Source organism: Idiotropiscis lumnitzeri, chromosome 4 (assembly GCF_059441095.1).
Source record: "Idiotropiscis lumnitzeri isolate Australia: NSW breed Sydney's pygmy pipehorse chromosome 4, RoL_Ilum_1.0, whole genome shotgun sequence".
NCBI classification, from domain to species: domain Eukaryota; kingdom Metazoa; phylum Chordata; class Actinopteri; order Syngnathiformes; family Syngnathidae; genus Idiotropiscis; species Idiotropiscis lumnitzeri.
This window is the reverse complement of record NC_142394.1, coordinates 17,394,144-17,418,288: the sequence shown is the minus strand read 5'-3', so window position 1 is coordinate 17,418,288 and position 24,145 is coordinate 17,394,144. Positions and strand designations below refer to the sequence as shown.

The window sequence follows — 24,145 nt, the reverse complement described above, 5'->3', positions numbered from 1 at the left end:
AAAGTAAGTGAATCCCAGGGAAAAAATGTGAAAATGAAAAAATATTGAAATGAAAAAGAAATAAAACCTTGAATATGCAAATTCGCAGGTGCTTAACTGCAACTATTCAGGGGCCAACTGTAGTTGTAAGTTATAATGTCACGAATCACCACTATATGGCAGACATGTTAATTAGTTGCACTTAAACTGAACATTATACTGCCCTATGTCGTTATTTTGTTGGTTACTTCAAAACCTTTGTTGTTTGATTCCAATACTGGATAAAAAGAAATGCATGGTTCGATGTGGCATTCAACCTAGTCCCCCCAAGTACCCACCCCCGCCCCACCCCCACCGGCACTGATGAAAAATTGTGGCCACTACAGGATTTAAGCTGCCCATCCCCGTACTAGACTATCCCACGGACAATATAATAAAGTCAGTTCTTATTGAATCAATATCGAACTTGCAATGAATATTATGATCTGCACGCCAAATGTTCTTGTCCCAGGTTCGCCCCTGGGTGTGCCTATTTGATTATGAGGACCTGCATCATACTTAATTATGCAGCATGGTTGGAACTTGCTTCCCATTCGATGGCACGTACTTGAGAAGAAGACCTTTCTCGTTTAGTTCCGACGAGCCTGATTCTTGATGTCGCGTTCCAGCCTCGGGGACGCAGCGCTGAGCCACCAAGATGCGCACCAGGCGCTCACAGCTTGGGAGGAGCTTGGCATATGCCAGCTTGTTTCTTGCCACTCTCGGGTGAAGAAGACACGCTTTGGAGAGGTGATATAACGCGAAAGGTGAGTCCACTGCGCGTGTGCTTTTAAACTTGAATGACGGCCGGTGGTACGAATTTATCCTCTAAAAACGGGAATAGGAACTGTTCGGCATTATAAGTGCGTCAGCGTAACCTCCAGTTGTTTGAGGAAGGTGTCAAAAAAGAAGCCGAAATCACGTACGGGTTGTTTGATTTGTGAATTTGCACCTGTCGAACAGGCGTATGTGGAAAGTATTTAAAAGTCTTCATTTCACTCGGATGGAAGAGAAATTACGCACGGGATAGAATAAATGTATTTGTAGCATGGGTTCATTTTAATAACATTGCAATGAAATAGATGATTATTTTATTCGGTGATTTCGCTCCAGCAGGTGTTTTGGACAGATCGGCAGACTGGGCATCAAGGCGGAGCAGAGACGGGTGTTTTAACACGTTGTCAGTGTTAAGTATAAAGTACTCATGTCGCCTGCAGTCTGCCCGCTTTTATATGAACATAATAGAGGACACACGCAGCTGCTCGAGTTGTAATGTTATATTTTTCTCTAATTTGCGACAGCTAACCCCTGTATTATGAGCTTTAACAAGCAGATAAAGCCTATCTCCAAATGTGAGACACACGCATGCATGCGTTAACCCAAATGGAAATAGCGATACAGTTTACCTTGCATAATGCCGCCTTATCAAAATGTCAACAAAGCTGCATGTTTCGTTCTCTGAAACAAACCAGAAATCCTAAAGTGGCTTCTTAACAGTGACATTGTAGATTGTACATTATGTGGTGTGATGTTCATTTTGAGAATACTAAATGGGTTTTTAATGTGCAAAATTTCTTTTAGTGAGGAGGAAATTGCATTGAAATGACTGACATCATCATTGTTTCCCGTAGCTCATAAACCAGCACAGGGGTTTGATATTATACTACATAAACATTTGCAAGACAGGCAATAAAACAAATAAAAAAAATTACAAAGGTGGCAATAGAATCATAATTAATTGACCAGTCTATGCATAACAAAAACAGCTCATCTGATTATGTCCCGCAGCAAGAGAAATGAAGAGCAGCATTTTAAATCAAGCAGCTTTTGCATTATGTGTACATGCGTTTGGGTGGCAACCATTAGGATTTCTCATGACATATTTGGGATTAAGTGGTTATGCAATGAAGGGGATTGGGCGCAAGAAAAATGTTCACCTTATTTACTTGAACGTGTCTGTGTTAGAAGGCTTCAGATTGCTTAATATCAAGTATCATGAGGGAAACGGCAACGGGGTTCACTTGGAAACAAACAGAATGAGGAATGTTAAGGTGACCCACATTGAAATAATTAGGGCTGAGGTTCACTTGCAGTTTGGAGAGTTTGAATGTGGAAGGCCACTGAGGAATTAGAACTAAAAAATGTCATTATTTGTTCAGGATGTACACCCTGATGGTTTGGACTGTGTGTTGAATGTGAAAAATTGCGGCATACCGTATGGTTTCAGTGCAGTAAATATGACAGTAATTGGCAAGGGAAAAACAAATATTATTGCAGTGACTTCCTTTGTTGTTTTCTGTATTTGACAGAACCAAGGCGGGCTTGATTCCCTCTCAGGTGTTTGCTCAACCTGAAGAAATGAGCCCAGCAGACACATCGAACAGCACAGGAGAATGGGAGCCCGATGAAACCGACCTGTGGATTCGGCCCAACGGTAGCATGGATTTAAAAAATCATGGCTTCCACACAGACATTACCAAGCACCTCGGGGTGCAGATCACCCTCATCACGGCTTATTCCCTCATCATCCTGCTGGGGCTTCTCGGCAACGCGCTTGTCATCTACATGATCATCCGCTACAGGAATATGCGAACAGTCACCAACTTTTTCATCGCCAACTTGGCGCTGGCAGACTTGCTGGTGGACACTTTGTGCCTCCCCTTCACGCTGGTCTACACACTGCTTGACGAGTGGAAATTCGGCGCCGTCTTGTGCCATATGGTGCCCTTCGCCCAGGCCTTGAGCGTGCACGTGTCCATCCTGACCCTGACCGTCATCGCCCTGGAGCGCTACCGCTGCATCGTCTTCTACCTGGGCCAGCGCCTCACGTGGCACTCCAGCTTCCTCATCATGGCTTTCACTTGGACTTTCTCGGCGGTCCTGGCAGCACCCTTGGCCATCTTCAGAGAGTATCGCTATGAAGAGATCCCCTCCATTAATCTGCACATCGCCGTGTGCTCTGAGAAGTGGCCCCATGGGAGCAGCAGGGACGGCGTCATCTACAGCCTCTCCATGCTTCTCCTACAGTACATCATCCCTCTAGCGATCATCAGTTATGCTTACATTTGTATCTGGGTCAAGTTGAAGAATCACATCAGCCCGTCGACTCGCAATGATGCCATCTCGCGCCGCAAAAAGACCACCAAGATGTTGGCTCTGGTGGTGGTGGTGTTTGCCTTCTGCTGGCTGCCCTTCCATGTTTTTCAGCTGGCCAGCGATCTGGACCTGGTTCTCATGTTCAAGGAGTATAAACTGATATACACCGTGTTCCATATCGTGGCTATGTGTTCCACCTTCGCCAACCCGCTCCTCTACGGCTGGATGAATAAAAACTACCGAAATGGATTCTTAATGGTCTTCCGCTGTGAGGATAAGCCGGAATCTTTCCACCCCGAGGGCTCATTCAGGACTCGCTCTATGAGGCGGGTGACGCTCAACGGCCGGAACGGCGGACACCCGCCGACTGCCGTGTGAGATGCCGGAAGACATTTCAATATGTTGCTTTTTTGCGGCACTTGTGGTACAAAGTAGGGATGGGCATTACAAAAAATGTCTTTGATATTTTTTCCAATCAGACTGAAGAATCTCTTTCTGAAAGCGTTCTGAACTCTATGTCAATGTTAAACTGAGCAAAATCATGCCACATGCAAGGGGTGTATTTAGTCATTTGGGGCCTAGAGACACATCTAATCACTGCACATATATCAAAGTTTACCATAACTAAAAAGTCAAAATTGGAGAAAATTGTCCTAATTTTGCAACTCGAAAAAGTCCTTAAATTGTTTCATGTAAATCATCTCAATCAATATTTAATATAGTTCAGCTTTACTATTCACATCTTTGTGTTGCAACTCATCACTCGTGTCACTTTCTACTTCATCTCCACTTTCTAAGGATGTGAATTAAGACTAAAAACAATAGCAGAACTGGGCACTTGACCCTTTTTTGCCGGTCAGTCCCCCGCCCTCCGACCCCTATCTCAGTACGATCCCACCCTCCATCCTCTGGCCTTATTTAGAAAAATTGTCGGCCCCAACCCCTTTACAACTTCACCACCAATAAAAAAAGCGTCTTTGCATTCAGGCGTCCAAGGATTGTTGTATTGCCCCCCCCCCCTCTTGTAATGGTATGCTCCGAGATGTCAGAATAAGGAAACACAGGCACGCTTGAACGTACACTGTTGTCTCACATCTCTTCCTCCACAAACAGTTGGCAGTGGCACTCTTGACGCCTTCTGAGGCTATTTCTCTTGTTTTGCGAGTAGGTTCATCACACGCACAGACTCTTGGGCCGGACTAAAATCAACCTCCGGCCTTTATTTATCGAATTTTTTTTTTTTTTAATTTATCACCAAAAATGGGTCGGACCAGTCTGCCCCTGGGACGGACTTCCCAGCTCTAAACAATAGTAACGGCTTTAAATCAAAGAAATTAAATTTTTCATGAGATATTTGGGAGGACCCCGGAACGCTTGGGACCCTAGGCAATTTCCTGTGCTTGCCTAACAGCGCCTCTGCTGGTTGCAGCCAAGCAGTGCACTTCATTTTGCTGCAACATACAATTATTCAATAAGACTGGTAAACAGAAATTTTTAATCAGCAATGGCTTGTGTCCCTAAAAGTATTTTGGATGCTGATTTAAAAAATCTCTTTTTTTTTTTTTTTTTAGCACATCAGGTTTTTGAGATATAGTCTCTTTTTGTTTGTTTTTAAGGTTAAGTCGGTTGATTTGTATCCAAAGCTGTATTTGATACCCTTGTGATAAAGATGCTGCACCTTAAATGCTAACGCAATACAGATTTTACCATGCGTTGTTATTCATGGCTATGTCATTTCAGAAAAAAATGCCACCAATTGGTGAACCTAAACCTTCATTCATAAACATTATTAAATATATTACTATGTGACATTTCATGTTATTGTTCTTATATCAATATTATAAAAAACTGATGTGTTAAAGAATAAACAATGAGAGATTCCGAATCAGTGCAAAAAAAAAGAAATTATCTAGAAAAGTTTACTTAGCTCTCCGATTATAAAAAGCAAAAATTTGTTGACCAATGTAATTGATTCCATCACACCATAGTCAGAATATGATCAATGAATTGATTAATTGGTTGTTATGCCCATCCCCGGTACAAAGGTAGCCTTTTGACCTCAACTATCTGGCCTTGAGTTTGTGTCTTGCTTTATGCAAAGCAATTATTTCATTTGTGAATGTTCATAGTGAACCCGGTGTATTCAACTGATGCTCACTTGTGGGTTCATTATTTCTGCAATCTGTACAATGTGTTCCTTATTAATGCAAATGACTTGTCGGTAAGTAATGTCCACTTAATTATCAAGTCAGCTGCGTTTGTTGAATAATGAGTCCCTCCTTCCTGTGGGAAGAAGCTGCTTTCTTTGCGACTACAAGGCTAATTTGATTTTTCAAAACACTTGTTTCTTTATTTGCTGACTTTATTGCGGTGACTTTTACCGCATCTTGAGTGACATTTGAATCTAAAGCATCCACTAAAGGTGCTGCTGCTTCTTTGCCTCTACGGGAAGTTAATGATGTTGACCTGAAGGCACTCCAGATCAGATGCAACAACGTGATTCCTTTTAACGGAAGTGAGAAACGGGATCTTGTGAATGAAGTGCAATGAGGTGTCGAGAAGAATGTTCAAGAGTGCTCTTAAAAGGGATTTCAATTAAGAATCTCTCACTTTTTTTTTCTCCCTAAACTATCAGCTGCTGAACTGCATGTGCTTTGTTGGTTGTGTTTGTATCAACAACACACCTTGGTCACATGAGCTGAACTGGCACTCGGAAAATGTGACACCATGTCAAACGTTCAAACGGGAACCTCTGCTCACAGCTGTGTCAAGGTACGCCAGAAGTGAGTCAGTAGTACAGTAATGACAGCACCCTGTGGGGTCGGGCTTATAAACGCAATCCAAGCAGACTGTCAGGAAAGAAAACTGTTTGTTGAGCGAAACAACTCCACCCATAAACTTCGAGACGGCTTTTTGAACAATGCAACAGCGGACTTAAAAGGCAAATAAAGCATTTGAAAAACAAACGGAACAATTATGGCTTATACTAAGTGTGTTTTTATTTTCCTGCAAAGAAAATGCCTGTAGCCAGAGTAGGGATGAAAATACACCACCCACAGGACGGATTTCATGGCTTAGCCTACATTATTCCTTTATGTTCCAGAGAGTCACATATAGAAGCTGCAGTCTTTGACCTATAAAAAAAAAACATGCCTTGCGCCTTACATTAAATGTTTTTTTCCAGTGCTTTGAGGAATACTGTCATTGTGCAGAATTAATTACACATCTCTTCCTTTGCGGAAAACACTTTAAGGTGATTATCATTAAAAGTGATAAACCGAGTAAGCATTTTAGTTGATTTACAGTTTCACTGTTAATGAAAGACAATGCCACTTGGTATTTTTTTTAACTGTTCCATAACATTTGTTTCTTGCAGTCCTCTCTGAACAATCCTTCACGAGGATTATAGTTAATTAATTGGTAATTAAGCATCAGAGAGCTATTTTATTTGCTAATTTGGTGCAAACACATACCAATTATGATTATCATACTATCTGGATAATCCATTTTTTATGCTTGGCCTGATTAGGGCCAAGGGTGACAATCATTCTCACTAAGATTCACACCTATTGATAATTTAGGGTTTAGAGAGCATTGAAAAATTGATCAAATACTTTCAAGAAAATATTTATATAAGAACATTGGATTCAATAGGAGTGGAAACAGTTGCGTTTGTTTTCTGTTTAAAAGAATTGTAGAAATATTATGCATGAACTTGTTTATGAAAACCGAAAATCTGGGGTAGCGGCAGAGACGCCACAACAGGTTGGGTAAACGAAGCAATTGCCTAAGACCTGAACTGGAAGGGCCCCCAGGACAGTGCTAAGGTTGGTCCTTTTGTATGTGACAAAATGACACAAATTTTACACACGCAACGTCGATGCATTGGAGAAAACAAACACATGATTGAACGATGATCTTGGTGTTTTGGGTCCCCACGGTCGCTCTTGCCTAGGGCCCCCAATGGTGACTAGAGATGCCCCTGGGTATCTATTCTGCCATTTTTGACTGAAAATGACTCACACTTGCTCAGGGCTCAGGTCATGACCTATCACAGCTGGGTAGATTTTGCTGATTATTCCCTATTCCACAAATGCATTATTAATCAGAATAATGTGTTGGGGTGCATAGAACATATTAATAAAAAAATCATTTTTGACCCCTTAAACCACTTATCCTGTTCAGAGTGTTGGGGAGATGTGGGCCTCTTGTATTCTGTCATTTGTGGGGGTTTTTTTTTACATGCCTGGCTTGCGCACTTTCAAGGTTTGCAGATTCTCCGGTCCAGATTTCTGACACACCCACCACGTGTAACCTGGAAATTTGTGCGCAACCACCGAAGAGCCGCAATTTACTGAAACCTGAAGCTGGGCCAGATTTCCGGATCGTGGAGTTTTCATGAGATGTGAATTCCAGAGAGATCCATTTGGAAAACATGTCACATAAATCTGAAATGAACCTGTGTAGATTTGGAGGTTATGCTAATCGTCACTAGTGACATATGCGCCTCTCCTTTAACAAGCCACTTTAAAATGGCAAGCTTCTTTCTTTGATAAACCTAACAAAAGTCATTTATTCTGAATATTGTGCTTATGTCTAAACACGTTTGGAGACATTGCGTCAGTAGAAAAGTGAATGAGCCAGCTGTCCAGAAACGCATTAAACCACACACCGGGCTAGTCACCTAAATGGAGTACATAGGTCAAATAAAAAAAATATTCCAAATGTCGCTCACCATCACCTCCTTTACGATGACTGCAGGTGTTGTGAGCGCTTTAAGACAAACTCCAATCATGAGTCAGCAACTGCGCACATTATGACGTTTCTATGGGTTGATATTTGAGCCACTAGAAACTGAATCTGAATATCATCGATTAGAATGTGAATTGCTGAACTTGAATATTTTAATTTCAAACTGAATTATTGAATTGAAAACTGAATTATTGAATTACGTGAATTGTAAATGGAAAATTCTGATTAAAATTAAACAATAAATATACAATTGTTGTTATTCAATAATTCAGTTTTCAATTCAATAATTCCGTTTTCAATTTCAATATTCAGTTTTTAATTCAAATATTCAGTTTTCAATTCAAATATTCAAGTTAAGCAATTCCCATTCAAATCGCTGATCTTCAGATTCAGTTCCTAGTGGCACAAATATCAGCCCATACGTTTCGCCTTCACAGTTTCTTACAGCCACTGCAGTGCGGAAGAGCTGAGATGTTTACATTTTTGGGAAAATGTGCACTCTGCCGAGAAGGGTCGGCTGCAGCCGGGGCGTTCCTGTTAGGACACAAGAACGCCTACTGGGCGTTCCTGTAAGTGTTTAGTCGACCAATGAGAAGGATCCAGTTAGAACCGTGGTGTTCCCAACAAGACACAGCGTCCCGCAGTGGGCCTTGGTGATATAATCTACCTGTATATTGTAGCGTTAGATTTATGCCACAATTATGTAATAGTAATGTAATACCGGGTACAAAAACATATTTTGTGCGTACAAAACGTGTAAAAGGCCCTCCGAGTGTAGGCACAAAATATGTTTTACGCTTAGGCTTCTCTCCCCTCAACTGTTGCAAAACGCTGATCGCAGGCGTGACAATTCTTAACCAATCAGGAGTCGGACACTGGGGCTGATTCTGATAGGCTGCTTACTGTCCAATCGTAACTCAGAGGCGGGGTGGAAACATCAAACAGACTGGGACGGCGCTATTGCAAAACAACTACCATGGTGACATCTAACAATGAAGACGCAAATGCACAACTCCGAGAGGTGATCTTAGATTATTAAAAAAATAAATATATCAATTAAAAAAAACATTTATCGAAGCACAAAGGGACAATAACGCCAAGCCAATCAAAGATATTTGAAAAAATATTTGGGAATTACTACTAAAAATAAGAACACCGTGTTAGAATGCAGAAGAAGAAGAAGAAGAAAATAAAGAGACATCAGCTTGCAGCATAAATGTTCCTGTGTGGCTTCTTGAATACAATACAGTACAATACAATTCAATTTTATTTGTATAGTACATTTCACAATAGATGGAGGTGTAACAAAGCATGAATAACAGAAGGTAGAACATTACACCTCCTATCGACTGTTTGTGTTTGAGGTATTTGACATTACGCTTACTTAATTGTGGCATAAATCTAACGCCATAGGCGACACCGGGCGTGGCTCTTGGTGTGAGGGGGTGTTCCCGTTGTCAGAACAGGGCATTCCCGGGGGACAAAATGGAACACCCATTTGTGGCTGCGGCTGGACCATATTGGGGCGCTGCTGGGCTTGACAGGGAACCATTTCAGGGTCACTCCACCCAAAGTGCATGAAGGTGACCCGTTTACATGGATGGGCGGATCAGCCAAAATAGTGCGCAGCTGCGACCCTTTTATGACTTAAGTCACGTGGGATAATACACACCTAGTGATTAAGATTCATATTCACCTTATTCCTACGACCCATGAGCCTTTGCGCGAGTTCCGGTATAGCGAAACTGGTGTTTGGTTTGGAAACAGTCTGCGCGGGTCCACTTTCCATGACAGTTGTAGACTTAACAATGAGGGAACGCCACTTGTTGCAGCTTAGAAGAGAAATACCCCTTCCTACTCATTCGAAGGATGGAGCAATTTCAAATGCTTTGTGGTATCTACGCAGTAAGAAATTTGGTTTTAAAAGAAATGGACACAATCTTATTTAGCTTCAAGCAGATGAGGGGCCACCCAAATGTAATACTTCACAGGATTAGGACTCTTCATGTAAGCTTTGCAAATCAATGTCATAATAATACTGTAATATCTGTTCATTGTTTGGCGAATGTGAGGGTGGCGTCAGTTGAGTGCTGGGTGACATCATTGAGAGGGGACGAGCCAGGTGAGGGAAGATTGGCTCGGGCAGTTAGTCTGAATGTGGAGTGTGTGGGCGTGAGTTGTGGCCATCAGCAGCTCCTTTGTAAATGTGTTTTATTCACTGTCGTTTTGGTGATTAAAACGAACAGATTGCATTACCCGACTGTGTGCATCCTTCACCACTGGGCATTACAATTCTTATATCAACTTCAACCACTATTAGAACAATTGCCTCACAGGCGCTCACTACAGCGCACTGACAAAAAATGTTACTGTCTGTAAAACAAAGTACTACGATGAACCCTTTTAATAATAAGGTTGACTAATACTAACTAATACTAAAGTCGCATGTCTCCGACACACATTAAACATAACTCATCTTCTTGTAACACTCGGCACCCGGCGAATCTTCACCGCAATGCATTAGCACAAAGTTAAATGCGAGTGTTGCACCGTGCTTTTGTCCACAAAAAAAACCAGGAGAACATGTACAACGTTAAGGTGGACTTTTTGAACAAAGATTCTCAGACTTATCACAGTGTAGGCGCCAGAAACTGCTGCAAATGTCGCCACACTCTATCCCATTCCAGGGTTCGAGTGAAAATTTGCTTTTGTTGTCACAGATTCAACATCTTGTGCTTGTGGGTATGACAAATTCTCAAGATATATTCCATTGAAGGCTCATGATCGCTTAGAACATAAACCGCACAGTGAAATGAAACTCACTGTAACCAAATAGCAAAATTCTTACTGCAAGTGTCTGAAAAGGAAGTCACGCACATAATCGTTTCTACGTGAGAGAACTCAGAAATAAGCTAGATATAGTGGAAAATGGATGGATGGATGTCTCAGTAAAGAAAAGTTTTCAACTCTTCTTATTGATCGGTAAACTTTTGCCTTTTAAAATGGAAAGATGGGCCAGGTGACGTGTACCTCAAAAACAAAAGTTGGAACCTTGATTTTTATTTTTGAATAAAATATCATAGTAGTAGTAAAATAAAGTCCTAGTTATAATTAATAAATAATTTATTTAGTTATAATGAATTCACGAGTGATTCCCCAATGCCAAATTTCCCCATTGTGGGACTAATAAAGGACATCTTTATCTTTATCTCTATCTTCAAGTCAATAATTAAAAAAAGAAGTTGGAAAAATATATATATATGTCATTTGTTTTTACTGACATATTTCAATTAATCAATATCAGGGGAAAATAACTCATAGTAAGTAAATAATCTTTTTTCAAAAATGACTCATAAAGGGGTTCACATAGTTGGAGTTCCGTCATACATAAAATATAGCAATTACAGTCAACATTTTACAGTTAATCGAAGAAAAAAAAACAGTCAACTCCAAATAATAAAGACAACTAATCCATATGTTGCTGCCCTGTTATATTCGTTAAGCGTTGCTTGAGCGCCACACAAAACTACTGTCCTTTTCTACCCTCAAGTGGTCCAATGAAGATAACGCACCTCCACATTGACCGGATATGACGTACTCTGCGGTGTGACCTTGCATTTAGTCCGTGTGTCTTTTGACAGCGTTTGTCACACTGATAACTACAACGTGGTGTGAGTTTAAATTAAAATGAAAATACTCCTCCAATGAAGATTTTTGAAGTACAGGTAATTATTTTGTTCTTTTTTTAAATAATTCATAATTATAAGGTCGCACGTAGTTATCGAACCTTTCATTCATCATTTTCCATATGCTAAGCTAGCGCGTGCTAACTATGCAAGTAGAAGAGTGCGGACGTGACACATGACAGCTACGATCATCGACATCGTTTTATCTTATTGAATTCTATGACCTTTGTCATGTGGTTAGCAAGACGTTTCAACTCCTACTCTCAAATATACTGTACTCCATTGAATCTAAAATTATTTGGCTGCAAGGCGAGTGGGCGAAGTGTAGTATAACAGACATTTAATTATTCTCAAATCGGCCATAGTTCCTCTTTATGGTGGAACATTTTCATTTCATTAGACCCACCTCCCGTTTTGTCTCCACAGGTTGCTTCCATACCAACCGGAGGGAACGATGGTTAAGTATTTCTGCTGCGCAGGTTTGCTGAAAAACTCCTGGGACCAAGTTTGCGTTGCTTTCTGGCAACGGTATCCAAATCCCTACAGGTGGGGTCAAAGTCAAACTGGCATTCTTTGACACAACTTTTGCATTTTGGTTATTTCACTTCAGGAACATTTTCCTCCCATAAATTTCCGCTGATGTTAAATTAAATACATTTTCTTTACATATTATGGGAAACTAAGTTCTTACGCTTGTCAAAACATTTATGTTCAAAAAGTACAGCAAAAGTAGAATCTGTGCATCTATACCATCCATCCATGGTCCAACGAGACCACACTGCATTAGCTGTCAGCCAATCGCTGGTTTTCTTAAAATTTTAACCCAAGCAGCCCGACCAATGTACTTGTTTTTGTTTGCCTTTCAGTAACCATGTTCTGACTGAAGACATCATTTTCCGAGAGGTGACTCCAGGCAACTGCCTCATTTCCAGACGTCTTTTGACCAAAACGAGCCGCGCTCCACGCTGGATGGAGCGCTATCTTCCAAAGCACATGGCAAGCTGCGCGTACATCGTGGAGGACTCGGTTGTGGACCCTCAGAAAAGAACGATGACCACATTGACATGGAACATCAGCCACGCTCGTCTCATGGTACGACAACCACTGAATTAGCGTCCTGGCAATTAAAAACGTGCTTGGAGATATTTTTTTCTCGGGTCTGACCGATCAATTGGACGGCTGATTCAAGGGCTGATATTATCTCTTAAAATGGCCAAAAATTAGCCTTTCTTTTTTTGGGACAGGGTCCCATTTTTTGTTTTTGTTTTTATTCACATGAAGAAATTACAATACATGACATTTTTGCCACATGTAGAACACAGCCATTACTTGCCAGAAATTGCTACAGCTTCTGTAACAGTTCTATAAGCCTTGTGGCAGCCTCCCTGACCAGATTTCTTCATTCGTTTTGTTCCTAGACTATTTTATGTCCACTGTAAATGAATAAATGTTGCGTATTCACGTCCCTCTTTGCCCGCAGTCTGTGAAAGAGCGGTGCGAATACCGAATAAACCCTGAGAATGGCAGCTGGACGGAGATAAATAGAGAGGCTTGGATCTCTTCCAACGTGTTTGGACTCTCGAGGGCTGTTCAGGTCAGTAAAACAAACCATATTAAGCAACGTACAAGAGAACGAGTTGTGTTGCTGTTATGCACCTTCTGACTAACTGGGACTAACATGTCATGTGCCAAGGTTTGAATGGCTAAAATTAATCCTTCTGCTCTGAGTTCAATGTTTGCTTGTCTCATTGCAGGAATTCGGTCTTGCCAGATTTAAGAAGAGTGTTACTAAGACCATGAAAGGTTTTGAATACGTGCTGGCCAAAATGCAAGGTATGAAGCATATTTAATGAGCTGCTCCAACTAATTTATTGTAATTTAGTGAGGAAAGATGAAGACTCACAATACACAATTTGTTCAGAACGCTTCAGTTAAGTGGTACTGTTTGTCGTGAAGTCAAAATGTATTCCAAGCAGTCTTCTTAATTGCCTACCCGTCATGACAGTATTCTTTTGTGTTAGTGCCTGTAAAACATTTGCACAAAGCTTGAGTTGTATATCAGCGCTCCAAATTGGGGCATATTGATAAGAAAGATTTGAATTGTCTCTGTTGAGTACAAGTTGACAACCTATTTACAGCTGCATCTCAATGAAATAAAATGCCATAAAAAAAGTCAATTTATTTTATGTCAATACCAAAAGTGAAACTCATATTCGACAGATTCCTTTGCAGAAGGCTGTTTAGGAACACGTTGCAACATCATCTAGTGCGCACGTTGTGCGTGAGCGCTCCAAATCAAATATCAGTCAGCTCAAACAAATTCATGTTTATGAGTGAATATCTGGGAAGACGCTGATGTGTATTCCTGATCGGGATGTAAATGCTCCGCTACAGTTTTATTATTGTTATTTTTAATCTGTGTGTGCACAGTCCAGTACGATTTAGTGGTTGGCGACCACAAATGTACAGTATATAAGTGTTGCAAAATAGGAGAGAAAGTAAAATGCGCTATCTTGTAGATATTAAACTGACTGAATAAAATCCATATAAATAATTTGTTGACTGAAATGTGGGGCAATGGTCCCCACTGATTGGAACTGATTAATAATGTACATTCTCTCTTGTAAATTGTTTCTTGTGCAGGCGAAACGCCGTCAAGGAGTTTGGCCGAAGCAGCGACAGAGCGTGCGAGAGAGACCGCGTTGGCAGCAAAAGAGAAAGCCAAAGACCTGGCCTCACAGGCTCAGAAGGAACAATACGTGTGATGATTCCTTTACCTCGGATTTCGGGGGACACTTTTGTCTTTAAATCCTCTTCAGTGCAGCGGTGCATTTTGTGGAGAATAGCTGATCCGAATCAATGCCTCTGTGAGGAAGCAGCTTGCTCATGCGGCGGGTGGATCACATAAAAGCCCGAGCAGAGCCACTTCCAGCCCACTCGAACCTGCTTCGGTCATCCTGATTATGTTCCTCTACACGTTGGATCACAGGTGCTGTAATGTGATAGAAAACTGTTCCTGCCGCCTTCATGTTTGCGTTTACTGTTGTTTTGTATCATGCAGCTTGCTTCGGTCAACATTTCAGAATTCAATGTTTGATGCAGCTTTACCAAGGTCCGATTTTTACCTCGTCTTTTTTTTTTTAAATGATTATTAAATTACATGAACAGCTAACAGATTCCTCCTGCAAAAACTGATCGTAACGGCGGCTTAGTGTTTTAATAATCTCAGTATTGACAAAATTGAGCACTTGAAGAGATTAATAAAACCAAAAAATGAAGACTGTAATGTGCTCAGAAAAATCAATGAAATATGCTTGTGACAATAAATCGACACCATGTTTTTACACGTTCTTTTGTGTTGAATAAATAAAGCCAAACTCTTAAATATAGAAAATATTTATTCATAAAAAGCTTACACCATTACAAAATAAATTGCTACATAATATTACTGGGCGGAGAGAGCATACATAAAACAGCTTTAAAAAAGGTAATAAGGCATTTTGCATATACAAAAGGTGAAGGCAAAATGTGCCTTCAGTTATTAAATATAGATCAATATATGTAATACAGCAAACTCATTACCTAGAGTTGTTAATAGTGATCAAGAAGAAAACCATGGCTGTGCAAGAAACAATGCTTTCCATCCACCAGGCATCAAAACACTCGCATGTCAAAAGAGACTAGAGTGTGCAAATACACTAAATGAATCTCAGGCACAGTCACATCATTGCGCAACAATGACCACCAAATCATTCTGTCGCCTATGTTCTCACTTCCGACTTACTCACAACTCATGGAAGACAAGACAAGTGCAATGCAAGGATGCTTACAGTATGTGCAACAAAAGAAAACATGAAACGATACGGTGTGTATAAATCATAGCAGAGATTAATGTTTAAGTGCAGGCCACACGCAGCCTTACTGAGATATACTGTAATGCTTAGGAGAAGCTCAAAAACAAAACAAAAAAACTAGAACAAATCTAGTTTAAGGCTGTAGTCAGTGTAGGCATATTGAAGTCAAGAAAAGTCTCATTACTTTTGAAGAGGGATTTTCTTTTTTTTTTGCATTCTTTTTACAAATCCCTGACAAAATGAATGTGTCTTTGTGGCTTTGGATATGTTTGATACAGCCATCCTAGCTCAGTGACGTGAACTGCTCTTCAGTGCAAATGGACGCAGCTCATTCATAACCCAAATCATGATTACGCTTGTGGTGTAACATTCAAACAATGTTGAGAAACTGCTTTTTGTTAAAAAAAAAAAGGGGGGGGGTGGTTCACTTGTGCAGTATCATTGTCCTCACCCTGCTCATTTTTGGAATGTTCTCTCCTCTTCTCCCCTCCACTCCCCCCTGCTATGATCACGATGAGAATGATAAGAGCGGCTGTCATAGCCAGGCTTTGTCCATAGTGGAGTAGCAGTGATCAGCACCACTGCCTGCAATGTACGGCTCTTCAGAGTCCATGCAGTCAAACACGATGCTCTCCACGTCCACCTCGACGTCCTCTGAAAGCAGAAAACAACAGCCGTCATCACACAGGAAGGAGGACATTTGAAGTTTAACCATACCCTTTGAATTCCCAACAATTGCGCGGTTACAGTGGCTGAAACGCATAACCTGTGAGAGAGCTTATCAGCTGCACCATGGAAAATTTATGAACAGTATTTTTTTTTTAAATACAGTGCAACCTTGTTTTGACAGACACCAGAAGAGAGCGGGGGAAATAGTAAAGTCCAGTCCCCTCAAAGGCCCCTTTGTATAGTAGGGTACCTTTCAAAGTCTGCTAATTCCAGAATTGGCCAGAACTGACCACAGTGCCAGTAATCGGGGCTGTGAAGGGCTTCTATCGTAGTTCATGAACGCGACCACATGCGTGCTCTTAAAGTACATTTAGATCAAATTTAAAACTTTTCAAACAGTATAAAGCTTGGTCTTTTTGCAATTTTTACAGTCAATTTTTTAGGCCACGAAATAAGTAATTTGATGTAACGGACAATAGGGCTGCACAATCTTGGAAAAACGAATATAAATACGGGAGGTCCTCCGGTTACGTGATACTCAATCTATGCTGTTTTGACTATTACGACGCCCGAGTCTCGTCTACCATTTTAGGTTCAAATTGCAGGCAAATGCCTCAGATTGGATTTTTTTTTTCCCGTATGGGACGTGTATCTGATTTGTTTTAATGACAGTCTGAACGGCTCAATTGCAAATCTGACCTGGGCCACTTTCATAAATTGAATATGTATCACAGTTTTTTTTATTTATTTCTTGCAACTACAGACAATAAAGGGATTTCTGATTCTGATTCTGCACGGCTAGGTCGCAAAGATTTGTCATTGACATCATCCGGAGCCCAAAATGCGCTCTGCGTGGGCGGAGGAAGAGCGCTGGGAGATTGAATCTGCAAACTTGTTTTGAGTAACACTCTTGACTTCATATTTGATTTTGATTGACTTCTTTTTGAAACATTAAGCATAAAGTGGACATTGATGATGATAATTCAGCCATGTCCTTCAGGGACCATAGCGGGGAAAATATGTGGACAAAATGTAAATGGTTATAGCTGCAAGAATAAAACTGACCTCTATCCGAGTCCGACCTCTCTGATGACATGGTGGAGCCCTGGCTGTCGTTCCTCATGCGCTCGGCACCTCGTTGCAGCTGCTCCAGACGCACCTGCAGCTCCCTCTGCTCCCAGCGCAGACGACCCTTCAGCTGCTCTGCGCGCTCATCCTGCTCCTGCAGCTTCTGTGATGAAAAACGCACAAGGTCAGTGGAGATGTAAGCAAAAGTTAAGATGACAACTGTAAAGGCCAAGCACAGAAAGAAAGTTGTGTTGTGGACACGAGCTTAGTCTGCCTTAACAAAAATGATCATGTTTCATTTTGATCAACGATATCAGACGTATTCATTTCACTTGTTCATGACAATATGGCTGTAGTTTGCAGAGGTGGATGGACAATTTCACTATCACACCAAGAGTGGCTTCCAATACTTTGACTCTCTCACATACCAGCGGTTCAATGTAGGCGTAGGAGTGGTTCGTGTGCTCAAATCTCCGTTTGTTATGACTGGTTTGTGATGACGTCAGAGCGGCGCGACAAGAGAAAGTGTGTTGAACTGTTGCCGAAAGAAAAATAAACAGGCGGCGCTCCCAAGTTGGTCCTGAGTTCCTTTTATTGTTGACAAGATCTCATAAAGCCCCTACACTCGGACGTTACACTCTCCTTGAGTTCAAGAGAATAAAACGAGGGCGGTAACCAACTCGCTAGCTTGTTAGTTGTGCTGCATTTAGCACCGTTGTTCGCGCATGCGTGGTGACCTAGGCTGACGTCTATTTTTTAATGTCATGCGATCTACCCATACGATCGACGTAATGAGCACCCCTGTCATATAGGCTTGATGCTTGGAGTATTTAAGATCGAGTTACTCAGTGACACAACGTCAGTACGTCAAGCTTTCTTCGCGTGAGGATGTCAGCCATCTTCCATGTGTTCTGAATCCAGGCCTGCTTGTTATTACTTGGAATTTTTGTATATAAAGACTTTTACGTCGCCACTTCCGTCTCCTGTCTGCTTCCGGGTCCAAAGCCCACTCCTCACGTGACAGCACGTACTGACCATCATGGACCCAGCAGACCCAGAGGACCCAATCCACCACGCCATGAGGGCACAGGGGGCACTGCTCGGCAGACACGACCAAATCCTGAGGGAGGTTATGGAGTCTATTCAGAACCTCTCCACCACCGTCAACTCATTGACCATCCAGTTGGCGTCCAGCGCTCCACCGCTAAAATTGAGGCAGTGGCTAATTGGCAAGTCCCTTCTTCACGCAAACAACTCCAGCAGTTCCTGGGGTTTGCAAACTTCTAGAGAAGGTTCATCCGTGACTACAGCAGGGTTGGCGACCAGACGGAACGCGCCAAGACCCTCTCGTTTGGCCTCCGGGTCGCCCACCGGACTGGACCCGCTAAGACCCTCTCTTCTGGCTTCTGGGTCGTCCACTGGACGGGACTCGCCAAGACCCTCTAGTCTCGCCTTCCCTGATAGGTCGATAGTTTTGATGAGTTACTTTAATTCTTTTAGTTTTGGACTTGGGTTTGTTGTTTTGGATTTTGACATGTTTAGTTTCTGGGCACCAGGTGGTGCCCCTTGAGGGGGGGGGGGGGGGGGTACTGTTGTGACATATTAATGTCTCAGTTGTAGGGCTGGGCGATAAACCGAAAATTTACCGTTACCGAAATGTATTAGAATGACCGACATCATTTTGCCCATGTCTGTAAATTCGGTGTCTAAAAAAATAAATAAAAAGAAAAGTCTTTTCTGTCTGCGGTTCATGTTAATGCCTCTTTAAGACGGCTCCAGCGCATGTAGTCACGTGACTCATGCGCTGTAGCAGAATGTAAACAGAAGACGCTTTCGTAGCTGGCGATTCAAATCCTGAAGCGGCTGACACGGCTGCAGACGAAGTAACGTTAGTTGAAATTGTTCCTGTCGCGCTTGTCCCGAAAAGAAATTGGACATCTGTCGTTTGGAAATGTTTTGGGTTCCATAAAGACGATGTTTGAGCAAAAGAACATGAACTACAAAGTGCGTCGTAAGCACCTGAAACAGCGCGTCCAACCTTTTCTTTTTCACCACCCACAACACAACCATGCTGTTGACTTGGAGCTTGTGCTAAAAGTTTAAAGTGAGAAGCAAGGTTGGACAAGTGACAACAGCCCACTAACGGAGGCGACACCATACGAGAGAACGTCTCAGTGGTAGACGCGATAGCCTCGCACATAGCTAAAGATAGAGCTCCTCTAGTTACAGTGGAGCGCACAGGATCTAAACGCCTCATGCACGTAGCCGACAAGAGATACGAAAATATTTGCCGCAAACAGCACTTCCCGATATGGACAACATCGGGACGGGAGCTTAGACATGTCGAGCATTTTGCATCCACATCCGACTCGTGGTCGAGTCGCAACATGGATCCCTGTTTGAGCCTGAATGTGCGGTACATAGACGACAAGTGGCGACTGCGCACCGGAGTACTCGAGACGGCACATTTTCCTGATGAAGCGCACGCCTTTATTTGGCATTGGCATTCCATTGACATTTTTTTCATTTTATTTAGCATTTTGTTTACAGGCGACTAGCGCCTTTGCACATGGCATTATTTATATTGTTTACACGATACCTTTACACAAATCTAGGCCTTTGCAAAAGGCATTACAGCATCTCGGCACAATATATTTGCAGAAAAAGATTTTGTGAGAGGTACCCCTTTTCTCCTGTTCTTTGTGACATTGTTCAAGTCATGCAAAGCATGCTATTTTGAATGTTTATTCAAATGATTTTTGTACTTCTATTTTTCCATTGAAAGTAATGTGTACCAGTTGGTCAATTAAAAAAAAAGCAGTTAATATGCACTTCCTGTATTTATTTTGATTTTGGTCCTCAGGGGGAATTTATCGTACATTTATCGTTATCGAGGTAAAATTGCCCAATTTATCGCAATATTGATTTTAGGTCATATCGCCCAGCCCTAATCAGTTGCTGTTCAGTTGCTATGGTCCTTTTATGCTTTGTATTTTTATGATGTCATATAGGCTTGATGCTTTGGAGTATTTCAGAGGGAGTTACTCAGTGACACATCGTCAGTATGTCAAGCTTTTGATTATATCTTCGTGTGAGGATGTCAGCCATCTTCCATGTGTTCTGAATCCAGGCCTGCTTGTTATTACTTGGAATTTTTGTATCTAAAGACTTTTACGTTGCCACTGTCTGCTTCTGGGTCCAAACCCCACTCCTCACGTGACAGACAGCCAACAAAGCGCTTCATCAAATATTTTCCCCGCACAAAACAATGGTGAGTGTTCAGATGCATTTGTTTAAATTTTTATTTTTTTTTGGCTTGTAATTTGCGGGGGAGTAGAAATGTACTGCATCATAATGAGGGCCGACAGAAGATGTGATTACTTACATGAGAGTCCAAAAATTAGGAACAGTGCTTGGTGTCCTGCTGCTCCTACCAAGGTTATAATCGATTTAGATTTTTTATTATAGTTAGTTTTTTATTTCGTTTTGACCTTAGTTTGTTAAATTCTGTTAGTTTTACATGTTTTTAGAGAGGGTTGGTTAGTTTTAATTTGTCGGGTTGTTTTTGACAAAAATGCTTTGTTTAAGTTTAGTTTTTAAAAGTTTCAGTTATGTTTTTTGGTATTTATATGCAGTATCTGTCGAGTGCAAAATGAAAAAAGGTAAGTACCGTGTAATAAAGTAAACTAAAATTCCCAAACAACTGTTTGACAATCTGTATAAAACCAAAATATATTCAAAACGAACCCTGAAAGATCTTGGATGACGTGAACTGACAGACGAAAACTAAGGACATTTTCACTATGATTAGTTTTATAAAATACAAAATGTAGTTTCAGTTAGTATTTTTCTATAAAGCAATCTCATTTATATTTTGTCAACAAAAATTTAAACGTTAGTTTTAGTGATTTCCTTTGTTTTCGTAAACTCTATCCTATCCGACCTGTCGAAAAGACACTGTAGCCTTTGCCACACTTCTTGCCTGAAAGTTAATTTTAAGGTGGAAGAAACCAACAGTTGTCATTAGTTTAACGTTAGATCACAATTCAATGTTTGTATGGTTACTATTTTCCAACCTTTATGTGCAGCTGGGCTCGCCTGAGCAGGTTGAGTGTGGTGTTCCTCATCGAGTCCGACGATAGAGGAACTTGCTTCTTGAGCTGCTCCAGGCACTGCCTCAGTTGTGCTCGTCTGCAAAGCGCAGTGACAATTGGTATGACTACAAGTCATTCAAACGTGCCTCATTTTTCCAAACACAGCCATATTAGTCACCTGTTTTTCTCCAGCTCGTTGTGCACGGACCTGCGTTTACAGCATGAGAAAGGTGTGTTAATTAAAATCGATGGTAATAACTGCCATGCTATAGCCAAACAAGCACACCACACCCTCTTGTCAGCTGTGTGTGTTATGCAATGCATTCACCTATTGCCACCAGCAGATATCTTCTTGCTCTTCTGTTTGCTTCTCTTATCAGACACAGTCGGACTGGAAGGCAGAAGTGAAGCGTAGCCATGTTCCGCCTCTGCAAACAGATCACAAATACTGTACGTCAGGCTCACTCCATCCAACTGCCGTCCAACTCCTAAACTGCTGACAGGAGTAAGAGAGTTGACACATCGCCTCTCAGTATGATACTACTGCTAACATTCTGCTGAAATTGCATAATTCCCTTTAAAATCTTTTCAGGAGTTTACGGTTGCCATTGGGGCTTACAACATAGTTGTATACCTCTATACTTTATACTTTCAATATTGACTACGGCCTGACTGATCTGGACTTTTAGAGGTCAGTGCTGGTGCTGATTTCTGGCAGAAAAAAAAGGCTGATTAGTTATTAAAAGGCGAAATAATTGAACAAATATACATTGCATAAAATAACAATACAATTTAATTGGCGCCAATTATACACAGATTTTCATTATTTAGAAGCCCGCCTGGTCCCTATTGAATAGTGTGTGTGTTGTCAAAACATTTTATGGAAAAAAAGGTCCTTTTTGGTCCCAATATAGCGTTTTTCTTTATCGCATAAAATTAATGGCAAATTCCATTGTTTTCATTTATTACATGATTTGTATAGAACACAATAAAATTAACAAAAAAATTAGATATATATCCAGTGGCAGGAAAAAAGACATTTAATGAAGTTATAAGGACGTAAATCCTTGTCATGTAATAGTAAAATTTTGTACTGTTTTTATTTTTTTACTTTTTCATGACTTGCATATTACTCACCAAAGCATTGCTTGTAAAAAAATAATCACATTTACTTAGATTTGGCTGATAGCTCCACATAGAATTATGTGTAATAAATAGAGTACAAAATTTTGAAAACAATCGGTAAACTTGGCCGACGATTATGATTGAAATTTTAGACATCCTAAACATGAATGCTTTAGAACGAGAAAAGAACCGAGATTCGAACCACGAACCTCAGGACTGTGAGGCAGATGTGTTAGCCATTAGCGCATTGCGCAGCCGTAAATTTCGTTAGGTACCTAAATATGTTTTTCAGCGTCATAGATGTGAATTAAAAAAGGACCACTAATAATGTTTAAAAGAACGCCTGTGATCGTCTAAAACAAACTAGAAGACATTAAGCGCCGAGTCTGTCATCGGCATCAGCTGTGTTTGATTTTGGCGCCATCACCCGCCTCAAAATGTCCACTGTTTGAAAGGGCTAACATCGGAAATCACTCACGTCAGAATTGTCTAAAATGCGAAGAAGGCACCGCCAAATATAAAATAGCGCAAAAACGTTGACATGTTGATTCGCCGTCACAGTCGCGGAAAGCCGCTTGGCTTAATTTTGAAAGTGGATGAAATTGGCGCCTTTGAGTACAATGATGTGAGCGATATGTAGGTCACTGAGTCAAATGGAAAGCTCGTCCAAAATAACTGGACATGCAGATCGATCGGTTCGCATGCAATTTCGGGGTCTCATCTCTTTCACGATTTGTTTGCAGACCAGAGTTGCACCCGCTTCACTGTGCGTTTTGTTTTTGACGATAAACAACTTCGCCGCCTATACTGACGTTGGTTGTGCATAAATAGACACTGACCTCGCTCTCTCCTCTCCAGGAACTCAGCAGCACGAAGAAGCACTTGGATGTTGCAAATGGACCCTTCCATTGTGTTATTTCTTTATATTGTTCAAAAGAACAAGCTGAAGGTATAAATAGCCTAGAGTGGGTGAAGCTGTTTCAGTCTGACTGACTACAACTGTGCAACGTCCTCAATACAGTCACTGAGCCTCAACACGGGCGTTGCCTTCAGGGTACATGCTATACTCGGACATCTGAGTTTTTAAACAAAAGCATGTCCGTATCGGGTCAATATTTGACAAAAAGAACGACATAGATGTAACTATCGTATTTACTTTACTCAATATGTACAAACACAAGCCAATTCATTAAAATGTTGCGTAAAAAAAGACGTATTCGTCCTCTTTAGTATCCATGAAATTATGTGTTAAATTATGTATAAAACGACTGCTTAACAGAATCGATTCTATTTTAGAAAACCATATCTTAAATATAACACCTCAGGACAAGATTTTATAGGAAATCCCATTTTATGGTGTGCCTTTTCTTTTATATAGTCTGCGACTGCACGATTTCGTAATGCCTTGAATGCATTCGGAGACAACGTAAAACTTCACTGTCGCGCCCACTCCACCGCCCTCCCCTTTAAAACAATAAGATACAACGGAATTGGTATATATTGGTATTATTTTAAATCAATAATGCAATGTGTCGTAGAATATTGTTCCCCAAGCACACTGGAGTATAAATAATACTGCGAGTCTGTAGGCACTATAAAACTCCCAAATAATGGTTTTACATAAAATGAGCGGGCTTGTGATGTAAATATACGCGCTATTATTTTAGGCGGTATATGTATTTTTATTAAATAAACCATGTTAAACGTTAATATGTTGAGCATAGCAGACTTGAACTCAATCCAATTTTCAACCCAAGTTTTTTCTCCATTCAAAATCGATTAT

The 24,145-nt window shown here is 41.0% G+C and overlaps 3 protein-coding genes across 5 annotated transcripts; 2 read left to right on the top strand and 1 right to left on the bottom strand.

Moving 5' to 3' along the window:
• The first annotated feature begins 429 nt into the window (after positions 1-429).
• Positions 430-6,332, top strand: npy7r (neuropeptide Y receptor Y7). Its single transcript, XM_088292675.1, has 2 exons — positions 430-785; positions 2,328-6,332. Exon 2 carries the CDS (start codon positions 2,377-2,379, stop codon positions 3,490-3,492), a length of 1,116 nt encoding a protein of 371 aa, XP_088148801.1. The 5' UTR covers positions 430-785; positions 2,328-2,376; the 3' UTR covers positions 3,493-6,332.
• Positions 6,333-11,429: 5,097 nt separating this feature from the next.
• On the top strand, positions 11,430-14,896 carry prelid1a (PRELI domain containing 1a). Of its 2 annotated transcripts, none has more exons than XM_088292676.1 (6): positions 11,430-11,591; positions 11,979-12,098; positions 12,419-12,644; positions 13,033-13,146; positions 13,307-13,385; positions 14,196-14,896. In XM_088292676.1, the coding sequence occupies exons 2-6, from the start codon at positions 12,007-12,009 to the stop codon at positions 14,315-14,317; spliced, it is 633 nt and encodes a 210-aa protein (XP_088148802.1). In that variant the 5' UTR covers positions 11,430-11,591; positions 11,979-12,006; the 3' UTR covers positions 14,318-14,896. The 2 variants fall into 2 exon arrangements, with proteins under 2 accessions (XP_088148802.1, XP_088148803.1); XM_088292677.1 differs by lacking the exon at positions 11,430-11,591 and adding an exon at positions 11,713-11,861.
• Positions 14,897-14,937: 41 nt separating this feature from the next.
• mxd3 (MAX dimerization protein 3) lies at positions 14,938-23,497 on the bottom strand. 2 transcript variants are annotated; one of them, XM_088292679.1, is made up of 7 exons: positions 23,202-23,497; positions 21,566-21,665; positions 21,416-21,445; positions 21,220-21,334; positions 17,141-17,306; positions 15,940-16,060; positions 14,938-15,904 (listed from the first exon to the last, which is right to left on the bottom strand). In XM_088292679.1, the coding sequence occupies exons 1-6, from the start codon at positions 23,269-23,271 to the stop codon at positions 15,942-15,944; spliced, it is 600 nt and encodes a 199-aa protein (XP_088148805.1). In that variant the 5' UTR covers positions 23,272-23,497; the 3' UTR covers positions 14,938-15,904; positions 15,940-15,941. The 2 variants fall into 2 exon arrangements, with proteins under 2 accessions (XP_088148805.1, XP_088148804.1); XM_088292678.1 differs by having other exon boundaries at positions 14,938-16,060.
• Positions 23,498-24,145: the final 648 nt, after the last annotated feature.